This window comes from Hyperolius riggenbachi, chromosome 4 (assembly GCF_040937935.1).
Source record: "Hyperolius riggenbachi isolate aHypRig1 chromosome 4, aHypRig1.pri, whole genome shotgun sequence".
NCBI lineage: Eukaryota > Metazoa > Chordata > Amphibia > Anura > Hyperoliidae > Hyperolius > Hyperolius riggenbachi.
In genome coordinates this window covers 267,268,864-267,282,595 of record NC_090649.1, presented here as the reverse complement: position 1 = coordinate 267,282,595, position 13,732 = coordinate 267,268,864, and the positions used below count along the sequence as shown (strand labels likewise).

Sequence of the window (13,732 nt, the reverse complement as noted above, 5' to 3'; positions counted from 1 at the left end):
ATCTTTCCCTTCTCCAGCCGCTCTCTTTAAGGTGACCTAACTGAGGTTGGTTGTAAGGCTTCTCCATACTTCTTCGGACCTGACTGTACATCCCAAGTCCTCATTCTTACACAATTCATCCATCTTAACAAACCTGTTATGGCTGGCAGGCCATGTGACTCAGGAGTGCTTTTTGGCACCTGGAGGTACAGGTGGATGAGTACAGAAATGTGCAAGTTTTATTGGTAATTTGTGTAGGCCAAGAGTAGTGTTTGTTCACAGTAACTTCAGCAATAGGCAGGAATACAGTAATATGAGGACTAGGCACACAGATAGTCAATAAGGCGCTCAGAACTAAGTACTAGTGCAGGTATAAGGATCAGGCAAGCGGGTGGTCAGTTAGGCAGATCAGGTCGGTACACGGGTTATCGATACAAATATAAGGTTCAGGCAAGCGGATAGTCAAATAGGCAGATCAGGTCGGTACACGGGTTATCAATATGAGTATAAGGTTCAGGCAAGCGGATAGTCAAATAGGCAGATCAGGTCGGTACACAGGTTATCAATATAAGTACAAGGTTCAGGCAAGCGGATAGTCAAATAGGCAGATCAGGTCGGTACACAGGTTATCAATATAAGTATAAGGTTCAGGCAAGCGGATAGTCAAATAGGCAGATCAGGTCGGTACACAGGTTATCAATATAAGTATAAGGTTCAGGCAAGCGGATAGTCAAATAGGCAGATCAGGTCGGTACACAGGTTATCAATATAAGAGATCAGATCAGACAAAATAGCTCAACTACAAGTTACTGACAGATAAAGCACCTAGCTAGTCTCGCTCACGCTATAACTGGCGTGGCGCGGCGTTCCCGGAAGCCTTATGAAGAGCGGATGATGTCACGAGCGGGGACACGCTCTGCCTGCTGGAGCGGGATGGACGCGTACCGTCTATGCGTCGCTTGAGACGCATGCCTCTGCCGGAAGAGGAGACAGTGGAGCGCAAGCCGGAAGAGTCTGAGACCTCGCTGGAACGCGGATCAGGTTGTATCCTTACAAAACCATTCCCTGACATCCAGAGTAGCCGGATTTTTCCAATTATTAGCGATGATACTTTTAGCCACTATCGTGCCATATTTTTTAATCAGTGAACATCCGGGACTTTCTTTTTTATCTGTATTACTGTGATGATCCGCTCAGCTGACTGCACAGGCAGACAGCTGTTTGTCCATTCCTCTAGTCTGTGGGCTGCAGGTCTCTGGAACAGAGACCTGTCTTTCCATTGCAAGTTTCTGGTCTGTTCTCTTGCTGGGGAATTTGCATACATTCGTTATGCAAATCCCCTACCTGCCTTCTTTGATGACTGGCACTATAAGAGCTTTATGTTTCCCAGAAGGCTTTGCTGGTCATTTCCTTTCCATGGTCTGTTCCTGATGGACACTGCTGGAGTGTCAGCCATTGCTATCTAGTATAGTAAATTCCTGGGAGTTGCTTTAGGCTCCCCTTCTAGCCCAGTCAGGTTGTATTATCTGTATTCCCTGTTCTGTCTTGTCTTGCCTGTTGCCATTGTCCTGCCCCAACGGTGGTCGACAGGAAATGGTTCTGATCTCTGTTCTTGGAGTATAGCTGGTGCAGCGGTTGCTACCAGCTATCTCTTCTGTTCTGTCTCCTGGGATCGCGCTAGCTACTTTTCGCTAGCGCTGGGGATCCTTCTGTTCTGCTACTCTGTACCTGGATCGCGCTAGCCACTTTTCGCTAGTGCTGTGGATCCTATCTCTCGCTTGTCCCTGTTTTCGTGTGTCTGTCTTGTCTGCTACGCTTGCTGGAGGCTCGGTGAGGTAACCGTTAAGCAAGCGCTCGCGTCCTCTGTTTCATGTTTGTCTGTCGATGGTTAGTTAGGCGTGCTTGTCTCTATTGTGCTTATCACGTGGAGACCGCGCATAACCGCGTGCACTGTTGCGAATGAGTGCGGTGTTCGCGGTTAGCTAGCGTTTATGATTTTCCGTATCTCCTTATTGTATTATTTGCTGTGCCTTTGCTACCCTCGTATTCTATTCTGATCTGCCTTGTGTCACGTCTGGCGATCGCACCTCTCGCGATCGCGTTCCTATTTCATATCTGCTGTTGTGTGTGCGCGGTCGCGGAGTGGCGACTGGATTGGCGCACACACATACAACCTGTCCCTTTGCTCAATCTCATTCGCAATCGCCTCTCTTGCGATTGCGTTCTGCGCTTCGTACAATTCCTGTCTGGCACTTGTGGAGGTACAGAGGATTGGTTCCTCTGCACTCCCCAGCGCCATCTGCAGACAGAAATTTCCCTCTACAGGTGCGTAGCATCTTTTGCTGGGTGCCTGCAAATATACGCTTGTGGAGGATTTCCGCCGTGTCAGCGCACGCGTTGTGCGCTGATCACGGAGAAAGTTCCACAATCGTTACAATAACTAAGAATTGCTTCTTTCGGTGTAAGATCAAATTTTTCTTTTAGCAATTTCTCAGCCAAGAGGGTGATACCATCCCAAAACTATCTGGCACCACCACCACATATGTAGAGTACCTCCGTCCCCCTGTCCACATCTCCAACACATCACCCTGCGTCCTGCAAACTTGCTAACACGAAGTGGTGTAACATACCATCTACCATTTGTTTTAAATTGTACCAATTGCAACCTTGGATCCCGAATTTTAAAGGTATTTGCCCATATTTGTGGCCATAACCCTTCCAGACTGGAGCCAAGCTCATTTTCCCATTTCTTACAGTACGTAGGAAAATCCAGGCCATACTCTGCAGCACAGACATCTGAGTATAGACTAGAGACTGCTTTTTTTCATTTTTCTTCCCAAATAAAGATGTTTCTCAAAATTATTCAGTTCCATCCTCTAGGCAAACCGCAAAATCAATCTTTGAAGAAAAAAATGTGTATCTGGGAAGAACCCCATAAGCTAATCTGGTTGTTCTCATCAAAAATCGATTTGATTCCCAAAGCGGGATTTCCCCTAATATCAACAACACGTGTTTTGCGACATATAATGTTTGCCAAACCAAGCTGGGTCAAGACCTGGGGGGAAGTCTGGATTATCTCGTAAGGTTATTAAGGGGGAGAACCCTGTATTCTTTTGCCATTTTTTAATTATCCAAAACAGTGATTTTAGGGTTGGCTTGATCAATGGGTGGGACGATAAATTATATACTTTATTAATATTTTAGGGATCCAATGGATTTATCTCTTTTCTAAGCTAAATTGGCTCAGTTTTTTAACCCTTCTTTTTGGTCTTCTATCCCACCATTATTTTATTTGTCTGTTCTTATACAAATTCTAAAAATTCAATGTCCCTCCTGCAATAGGGTACAAAAAAGTGGTTTATATTTCAGATGTGACCTAACCAGAGGTTTATACAGAAACAATAATAACCCATTGTTTTTATTTTTCATATTAAGCATACCAGAATTCTATTTGCTTTAGCTGCTGACTGGCACTAATTATGGATCTTTAACTGATTATTAACCAATACCCCGTTTCCTAGTCCAACATTCCTAACTTTGTCCCATTTAGTTTATATGGTTTATATTTTCATGCCCAGGAACTTACATTTGTATTTAACTTGATCTGACATTTTCCCACATATATAGTCACCCTATCAAGATCCTTTTGTAGTTTGTCACTATCCTTTCATGTATTTATATTTATTCTTATATAAGATTTTTGATAAGATGTAAAAATGAAAGGAAAGGGAAATAGTACTGACCATTGTTTAACACCACGCCTTACAGTTCCCGGTTTTGAGTATGATATATTTACTACTACGCCTTGCATGCTGTCTTTTAGTCAGTTCTCTATCTATGTATATACGGTACATTCACATATACCTGCCTAGTCCTTGCATCTTGAGCTTCTGCAGGAGCCAGGAGGTATTGTGGGGAAGGATTTCAAAGGCCTTTTTTCATAGTTTTCAACATTTAGCTTTGCATTCTTCACTGTAAAGAAAACAAGATAGAGTGGCCTATCAATAATTGAGCTTGACTTCCCTAATGCTGGATACACACCATGCGTTTCTGCGTCGAATGCGTCTGTCGATATGCGTTGATTCGATTATCTCCGAGCATTTCCGAACGAATTTCCATGATTTTTAGGTCGATTGCCATGTAAAGTATGGCAAATCGACCTAACGATCCATCGAAGCTTGAATCGGACATGTCGGAAATAATCGAATCGATGCGTATCGACGGACGCATCTAACGCGGAAATGCATGGTGTGTATCCACCATAATACCTGAGATGAATGCCTTTTGGGCTAGGTGACTTATCTATCTTGATTTTATTTAGACATTCCTGCACATATTCCTGGAAATTACAGTTTGTTATTTTGCTGCCATGTGGGGTATTCACAAAGAAAAAAAAACACTTCTTGTATGTTTATTGTCTAGTATTTCTGCAGTTTTAGCAGTATTTATTCCTAATGAAAATTATTATACGGTAATTTTCTATTTTGTTGTGTCATAATGTTATATTATTACTAATATAATGTTATAGTGGTATTTACAATTAGTATGTTCAATACACAAATGTTGGCTTATGAGTCTTTCAAATGGCAATTTTCTTGCTGTTTGAAAAATTGCTTGAGGTTAATGTATTTTTCTTGCTATGGGTCAATACATTTTGTATATTATTGCTCTGAGCACTGCCTGGTTAAGTTAACTGTGCCATGTTAGTGTTTTATTGATCTGTGTATTAATTATTTGATTTCAGGCTCCAAACAATCTTTTTCTCATTTAATGTGTCAGTTTTATTTTTTAGAGTCTTATATTCACATTAAAAGGCAGTCAAAAACGATTGCATCACATTTAAATGATTTATTTTTACAACTGCTTTTTAAAGTTCTTTGTTCTTACCAGTCACAAAGTCTCCGGTAATGGAATTTTCTATGCTTGTAATCTAAAGACATCTCTCAGTACTGTTTATTTCATTTAAATTAGGATTGCTATTAAAATCAGAACAATAATTATATGATGCATGAGTCTATTTAGGCAAACGATATATTTCATTTTTGTTTCTGAAATAGTTGCGGCAAGTTCTTGAACACTTATCACAACAAAATGAAAGTCAGTACCTTAAGATGCTTACAAGTCTTGCAGAAGTTGCGACTACCAATGGCCACAAACTCTTAAGGTAATATTTCAGAATCATCTATTTCCCTCATTTTAGATGATATACTGTACATGTTTAAAAAGTCTATTTTATGTTTACTACTAAAGATAATCCGATTTCTTTAAAATCAATATGCAATATCTTTAACCACTTGAGGACTCAGCCTTTACCCCCCCCTTAAGGACCAGCGCTGTTTTTTCCATTCAGACCACTGCAGATTTAACGGTTTATTGCTCGGTCATACAACCTACCACCTAAATGAATTTTGGCTCCTTTTCTTCTCACTAATACAGCTTTCTTTTGATGCTATTTGATTGCTGCTGCGAGTTTTACTTTTTATTATATTCATCAAAAAATACATGAATTTTGGCAAAAAAATGATTTTTTTAACTTTCTGTGCTGACATTTTTCAAATAAAGTAAAATTTCTGTATACATGCAGCGTGAAAAATGTGGACAAACATGTTTTTGATGAAAAAAAACCCATTCAGTGTATATTTATTGGTTTGAGTAAAAGTTATAGCGTTTACAAACTATGGTGCAAAAAGTGAATTTTCCCATTTTTAAGCATCTCTGACTTTCCTGACTACCTGTCATGTTTCATGAGGTGCTAAAATTCCAGGATAGTATAAATACCCCACAAATAACCCCATTTTGGAAAGAAGACATCCCAAAGTATTCACTGAGAGGCATACTGAGTTCATAGAAGATTTTATTTTTTGTCACAAGTTAGCGGAAAATGACAGTTTGTCACAAAAAAAAAAAAAAAAAAAAAAAAGGTTTCCATTTCTGCTAACTTGTAACAAAAAAAATGAAATCTGCCATGGACTCAACATGCCCCTCAATGAATACCTTGAAGTGTCTATTTTTCAAAATGGGGTCATTTATGGGGTGTGTTTACTGTCCTGGCATTTTGGGGGGTGCGGAATTGTAAGCACCCCTGTAAAGCCTAAAAGTAGTCATTGCACTGTGGGCCCCTTAGCGCAGTTTGGCTGCAAAAAAGTGTCACACATATGGTATCGCCATACTCGGGAGAAGTAGTACAATGTGTTTTGGGGTGTATTTTTACACATACCCATGCTGGGTGGGAGAAATATCTCTGCAAATGACAATTTTTTGATTTTTTTTACACACAATTGTCCATTTACAGCGTTATTTCTCCCACTCAGCATGGGTATGTATAAAAATACACCCCAAAACACATTGTACTACTTCTCCTGAGTACAGCGATACCACATGTGTGGCACTTTTTTGCACCCTAACTGCGCTAAGGGGCCCAAAGTCCAATGAGTACCTTTAGGATTTCACAGGTCATTTTGAGAAATTTGGTTTCAAGACTACTCCTCACGGTTTAGGGCCCCTAAAATGCCAGGGCAGTATAGGAACCCCACAAATGACCCCATTTTACAAAGAAGACACCCCAAGGTACTCAATTAGGAGTATGGTGAGTTCATAGAAGATTTTACTTTTTGTCACAAGTTAGCGGAAAATGATTGTTATTGGTTTTTTTTACCAAGTGTCATTTTCCGCTAACTTGTGACAAAAAATAAAATCTTCTATGAACTCACCATACTCCTAACGGAATACCTTGGGATGTCCTCTTTGTAAAATGGGGTCATTTGTGGGGTTCCTATACTGCTCTGGCATTTTAGGGGCCCTAAACCGTGAGGAGTAGTCTTGAAACCAAATGTTTCAAAATGACCTGTGAAATGCTAAAGGTACTCATTGGACTCTGGGCCCCTTAGCGCAGTTAGGGTGCAAAAAAGTGCCACACATGTGGTACCGCCGTACTCAGGAGAAGTAGTATTATGTGTTTTGGGGTGTATTTTTACACATACCCATATTGGGTGGGAGAAATATCTCTGTAAATGACAATTTTTTGATTTCTTTACACACAATTGTCAATTTACAGAGATATTTCTCCCACCCAATATGGGTATGTGTATAAATACACCCCAAAACACATAATACTACTTCTCCTGAGTACGGCGGTACCACATGTGTGGCACTTTTTTGCACCCTAACTGCGCTAAGGGGCCCAGAGTCCAATGAGTACCGTTAGCATTTCACAGGTCATTTTGAGAAATTTGGTTTCAAGACTACTCCTCACGGTTTAGGGCCCCTAAAATGCCAGGACAGTATAGGAACCCCACAAATGACCCCATTTTACAAAGAGGACATCCTAAGGTATTCCATTAGGAGTATGGTGAGTTCATAGAAGATTTTTTTTTTTGTCACAAGTTAGTGGAAAATGACACTTGGTAAAAAAAAACCAATAAAAATCATTTTCCGCTAACTTGTGACAAAAAGCTAAATCTTCTATGAACTCACCATACTCCTAATTGAGTACCTTGGGGTGTCTTCTTTCTAAAATGGGGTCATTTGTGGGGTTCCTATACTGCTCTGGCATTTTAGGGGCCCTAAACCGTGAGGAGTAGTCTTGAAACCAAATGTTTCAAAATGACCTGTGAAATGCTAAAGGTACTCATTGGACTCTGGGCCCCTTAGCGCAGTTAGACTGCAAAAAAGGGCCACACATGTGGTATCGCCGTACTCGGGAGAAGTAGTACAATGTGTTTTGGGGTGTATTTTTACACATACCCATATTGGGTGGGAGAAATATCTCTGTAAATGACAATTTTTTGATTTCTTTACACACAATTGTCAATTTACAGAGATATTTCTCCCACCCAATATGGGTATGTGTAAAAATACACCCCAAAACACATAATACTACTTCTCCTGAGTACGGCGGTACCACATGTGTGACACTTTTTTTGCACCCTAACTGCGCTAAGGGGCCCAGAGTCCAATGAGTACCGTTAGCATTTCACAGGTCATTTTGAGAAATTTGGTTTCAAGACTACTCCTCACGGTTTAGGGCCCCTAAAATGCCAGGACAGTATAGGAACCCCACAAATGACCCCATTTTACAAAGAGGACATTCTAAGGTATTCCGTTAGGAGTATGGTGAGTTCATAGAAGATTTTTTTTTTGTCACAAGTTAGTGGAAAATGACACTTGGTAAAAAAAACCCAATAAAAATCATTTTCCGCTAACTTGTGACAAAAAGCTAAATCTTCTATGAACTCACCATACTCCTAATTGAGTACCTTGGGGTGTCTTCTTTCTAAAATGGGGTCATTTGTGGGGTTCCTATACTGCTATGGCATTTTAGGGGCCCTAAACCGTGAGGAGTAGTCTTGAAACCAAATGTTTCAAAATGACCTGTGAAATGCTAAAGGTACTCATTGGACTCTGGGCCCCTTAGCGCAGAAAGGGTGCAAAAAAGGGCCACACATGTGGTATCGCCGTACTCGGGAGAAGTAGTACAATGTGTTTTGGGGTCTCTGTAAATGACAATTTTTTGATTTCTTTACACACAATTGTCCATTTACAGAGATATTTCTCCCACCCAATATGGGTATGTGTAAAAATACACCCCAAAACACATTGTACTACTTCTCCCGAGTACGGCAATACCACATATGTGGCACTTTTTTGCACCCTAACTGCGCTAAGGGGCCCAGAGTCCAATGAGTACCGTTACCATTTCACAGGTCATTTTGAGAAATTTGGTTTCAAGACTACTCCTCACGGTTTAGGGCCCCTAAAATGCCAGAGCAGTATAGGAACCCCACAAATGACCCCATTTTACAAAGAGGACATCTCAAGGTATTCCGTTAGGAGTATGGTGAGTTCATAGAAGATTTTTTTTTTTGTCACAAGTTAGCGGAAAATGACACTTGGTAAAAAAAAAACAATAAAAATCATTTTCCGCTAACTTGTGACAAAAAGTAAAATCTTCTATGAACTCACCATACTCCTAATTGAGTACCTTGGGGTGTCTTCTTTCTAAAATGGGGTCATTTGTGGGGTTCCTATACTGCTCTGGCATTTTAGGGGCCCTAAACCGTGAGGAGTAGTCTTGAAACCAAATTTCTCAAAATGACCTGTGAAATGCTAACGGTACTCATTGGACTCTGGGCCCCTTAGCGCAGTTAGGGTGCAAAAAAGTGCCACACATGTGGTATTGCCGTACTCGGGAGAAGTAGTACAATGTGTTTTGGGGTGTATTTTTACACATACCCATATTGGGTGGGAGAAATATCTCTGTAAATGGACAAATGTGTGTAAAAAAAATCAAAAAATTGTCATTTACAGAGTGATTTCTTCTACCCATCATAGGTATGTGTAAAAATACACCCTAAAACACATTGGTCTACTTCTCCCGGGTACGGCGATAGCACGTGTGGCACTTTTTTGCAGCCTAACTGCGCTAAGGGGCCCAACTTGCAATGACTACCTTTGGGCTTTACAGGGGTGCTCACAATTTAGCCCCCCCCCCCCCCCACATGACAGGACAGTTAACAAACCCAACAAATGACCCCATTTTAAACATAAGACACCACAAAGTATTCCATGAGGGGCATGGTGAGTTTATAAAAAAAATTATTTTTTGTCACAAGTTAGCAGAAAAGGATACTTTGTGAAAAAAAACAAAAAACAACAATTTATGCTAACTTGTGACAAAAAACAAAATCTTCTATGAACTCACCATGCACCTCACGGAATACTTTGGGGTGTCCTCTTTCCAAAATGGGGTCATTTGTGGGGTCTGTCCTGGCATTTTAGGGCCTCTGCAATCATTACATGTATGGCCAGTATTTCTGCTATACTCCTTATATTGGGCATACAGGTAGTGCATTCTGGGCTGAAAGGAAAAATGAACGGCAAACATCCCTTCATTCGCTTCGATCAATGTGGATGAACAAATATCTGCCAAAAAATGTGAAACAAAAGGAAAAGAAAGAGGGACATAGGAGCTGCCACCCCAAAAATCCAAACCCACCAGCTCGTATGCCCAGGCAATCCTGATTTATTCATCCACATTGATCGATGTGAATGGAGAAATCATTGCTTGAGTTCTTTTTTGATACAAAGTGCTTGCCAAAGCATATGAATCCCCAACACCACACCTTGGCCCATATGCCTCGGCAAACGTATCTTTTTTACTGTGGAGGAGAAATCTCGTCCTACAGCGCTGCATGCACTGATTTTGTGTAACCTGACAGAAGCGCAATGCTTCTGTCAGGATGCACCATCAGTGCTGCAGCTGATTGGTCGGTCAGTCAGTCGGTCGGTCGGTCTGGATAGAAAAAAGAGAGAAGAAAAACGAAAAAAACAAAACAAAAAGGAGGGGAAGGCGTCCGCCTGGACATAGGAGCTGCCACCCCAAAAATCCAAACCCACCAGCTCGTATGCCCAGGCAATCCTGATTTATTCATCCACATTGATCGATGTGAATGGAGAAATCATTGCTTGAGTTCTTTTTTGATACAAAGTGCTTGCCAAAGCATATGAATCCCCAACACCACACCTTGGCCCATATGCCTCGGCAAACGTATCTTTTTTACTGTGGAGGAGAAATCTCGTCCTACAGCGCTGCATGCACTGATTTTGTGTAACCTGACAGAAGCGCAATGCTTCTGTCAGGATGCACCATCAGTGCTGCAGCTGATTGGTCGGTCAGTCGGTCGGTCGGTCTGGATAGAAAAAAGAGAGAAGAAAAACGAAAAAAACAAAACAAAAAGGAGGGGAAGGCGTCCGCCTGGACATAGGAGCTGCCACCCCAAAAATCCAAACCCACCAGCTCGTATGCCCAGGCAATCCTGATTTATTCATCCACATTGATCGATGTGAATGGAGAAATCATTGCTTGAGTTCTTTTTTGATACAAAGTGCTTGCCAAAGCATATGAATCCCCAACACCACACCTTGGCCCATATGCCTCGGCAAACGTATCTTTTTTACTGTGGAGGAGAAATCTCGTCCTACAGCGCTGCATGCACTGATTTTGTGTAACTTGACAGAAGCGCAATGCTTCTGTCAGGATGCACCATCAGTGCTGCAGCTGATTGGTCGGTCAGTCGGTCGGTCGGTCTGGATAGAAAAAAGAGAGAAGAAAAACGAAAAAAACAAAACAAAAAGGAGGGGAAGGCGTCCGCCTGGACATAGGAGCTGCCACCCCAAAAATCCAAACCCACCAGCTCGTATGCCCAGGCAATCCTGATTTATTCATCCACATTGATCGATGTGAATGGAGAAATCATTGCTTGAGTTCTTTTTTGATACAAAGTGCTTGCCAAAGCATATGAATCCCCAACACCACACCTTGGCCCATATGCCTCGGCAAACGTATCTTTTTTACTGTGGAGGAGAAATCTCGTCCTACAGCGCTGCATGCACTGATTTTGTGTAACCTGACAGAAGCGCAATGCTTCTGTCAGGATGCACCATCAGTGCTGCAGCTGATTGGTCGGTCAGTCGGTCGGTCGGTCTGGATAGAAAAAAGAGAGAAGAAAAACGAAAAAAAACAAAACAAAAAGGAGGGGAAGGCGTCCGCCTGGACATAGGAGCTGCCACCCCAAAAATCCAAACCCACCAGCTCGTATGCCCAGGCAATCCTGATTTATTCATCCACATTGATCGATGTGAATGGAGAAATCATTGCTTGAGTTCTTTTTTGATACAAAGTGCTTGCCAAAGCATATGAATCCCCAACACCACACCTTGGCCCATATGCCTCGGCAAACGTATCTTTTTTACTGTGGAGGAGAAATCTCGTCCTACAGCGCTGCATGCACCGATTTTGTGTAACCTGACAGAAGCGCAATGCTTCTGTCAGGATGCATCATCAGTGCTGCAGCTGATTGGTCGGTTGGAAAAAAAGAAAGAATAAGAAAAAAAAAAAAAAAAAAGCAAGCAAGCAGCAAAGCACTTCAATAACATTAACTTTTTAAACTTTATTAAATATGTTCAAACCGAACAATAACATTGGTAACCAAATATTAACTTTTTTGCTTACCTGTTTTTTTTTTTTTTTGTTTTTTTTACCTGCGAGCTGAGGATAAACTTCTCCTCCCCATGGGTCAATGTGCAAAGTGCAAATCGCACAGATATGTGGCGAAGTACATTATGCATTCTGTCCCAAGTGAAAGGAGAGGTTTCTGGCAGGCCAGTGTATTTGGATCTCTCAAAACCTGATGTTTGGGTTCACACTGCATACTGGCCTATCCGGTCGGTCGAGCCCGCCGCACCGTCTCGCCCAAAATAGATCTTCAGGGAATACCACAAGAGTAGCATTCGGCCTAGTAATTAACTGCGTCGCCGTAGACTAACATGACTTCCTGGCCGACCCAAATTGCCGCAGAAGCCACGCAGTAACGTAGGCATGCACTAGCGTTAAGTCAAGCACTTCCGGCGTAGGGGGGGGACCGCAAAGTGTGACTTTTGCTAGGCAATTTGCCCTAACGCATCGCGCCAGTGTGAAATAGCACTGAGAGACCCTTGTGTGCCTACTGCTGTGTCTGTAGTTCCCTAGGTTCTAAAAGTGTGCCTTCTCGTGGTACCTCTCATAACACTCCCCTAGGCATAGGCCAGGCTGGTCAGGACAGCGGGGACAGTAAACGGGGGTGTCACGCCTTATTCCAGCCTTGCTGCAGACACGACATCTTTTTCTGGGGTTGCGTTGAGTTGGGGTACTGGGAATCGGGTAGGCGTAATGCCTTCCATGCAGCCGGCTAGTTGCATTTGGGGGTTGGGCTCTGGCACCTTCTGGATAGAGGAGTGCCGAAACAATGTCTTCCTAGAATTGAAGGAAAGATCCAGTTCTCCCAGCCTTACTGTAGAGAACAAAGCTGTTGTACATCGCCAATTGAATTAAATACACAGACACTTTCTTATACCAGCGTCTGGTTTTCCGGGAAATTAAATAGGGCCCTAACATCTGGTCATTGAAGTCCACCCCTCCCATGTTGGCATTATAGCTGTGGACGGCGAGGGGCTTTTCAATGACCTCTGTTGCCCGTGTAATTTGTACTGTCGTGTCTGTGTGAATGGTAGACAGAAGGTAAACGTCCCTCTTGTCCTTCCATTTCACCGAGAGCAAGTCATCGGTACACAAGGCGGCCCTCTCCCCCCGTTGAAGTCTGGTGTTAACGAGCTGTTGGGGGAAGCCCCGGCGACTAGGCCGCACGGTGCCACAGCATCGGATTCCTTCTAACTTTAAGTGCTGAAAGAGGGCCACACTTGTGTAAAAGTTGTCCACATAAAGATGGTACCCCTTCTGGAACAAGGGTGACACCAAGTCCCACACAATCTTTCCACTGCTCCCCAGGTAGTCAGGACATCCGACCGGCTCCAATTTTGAGTCTTTTCCCTCATAGACCCTAAAACGAGATGTATAGCCTGTGGCCCTATCACAGAGCTTATACAGTTTCACCCCATACCGGGCGCGCTTGCTTGGGATGTACTGTTTGATGCCAAGGCGCCCGGTAAAATGTACGAGGGACTCATCTACACAGATGTTCTGTTCAGGGGTATAAGCATCTGCAAATGTGGATGACAGGTGGTCTATGAGGGGCCGAATTTTGTGGAGCCGGTCATAAGCTGGGTGGTCTCTTTCATGACAGGTGTCGTTGTCATTGAAATGCAGGAAGCGCAGGATGATCTCAAATCGCGTCCTGGACATGGCAGCAGAGAACACGGGCATGTTATGTATTTGGCGTGTAGACCAATAAGAGCGCAATACATTTTTTTTAGTAATACC

The 13,732-nt window shown here is 42.5% G+C and overlaps 1 protein-coding gene across 3 annotated transcripts in view; it reads left to right on the top strand.

The window, feature by feature from the left end:
* The window catches only part of HACE1 (HECT domain and ankyrin repeat containing E3 ubiquitin protein ligase 1), a 187,641-nt gene that overhangs the window by 41,124 nt on the left and 132,785 nt on the right, over window positions 1–13,732 (top strand). For all 3 annotated transcript variants that reach the window (XM_068231230.1, XM_068231229.1, XM_068231228.1), the window contains exon 10: window positions 5,037–5,143. In XM_068231230.1, coding sequence (XP_068087331.1) covers window positions 5,037–5,143 — 107 coding nt within the window. The remainder of the gene's footprint in view (window positions 1–5,036; window positions 5,144–13,732) is intronic.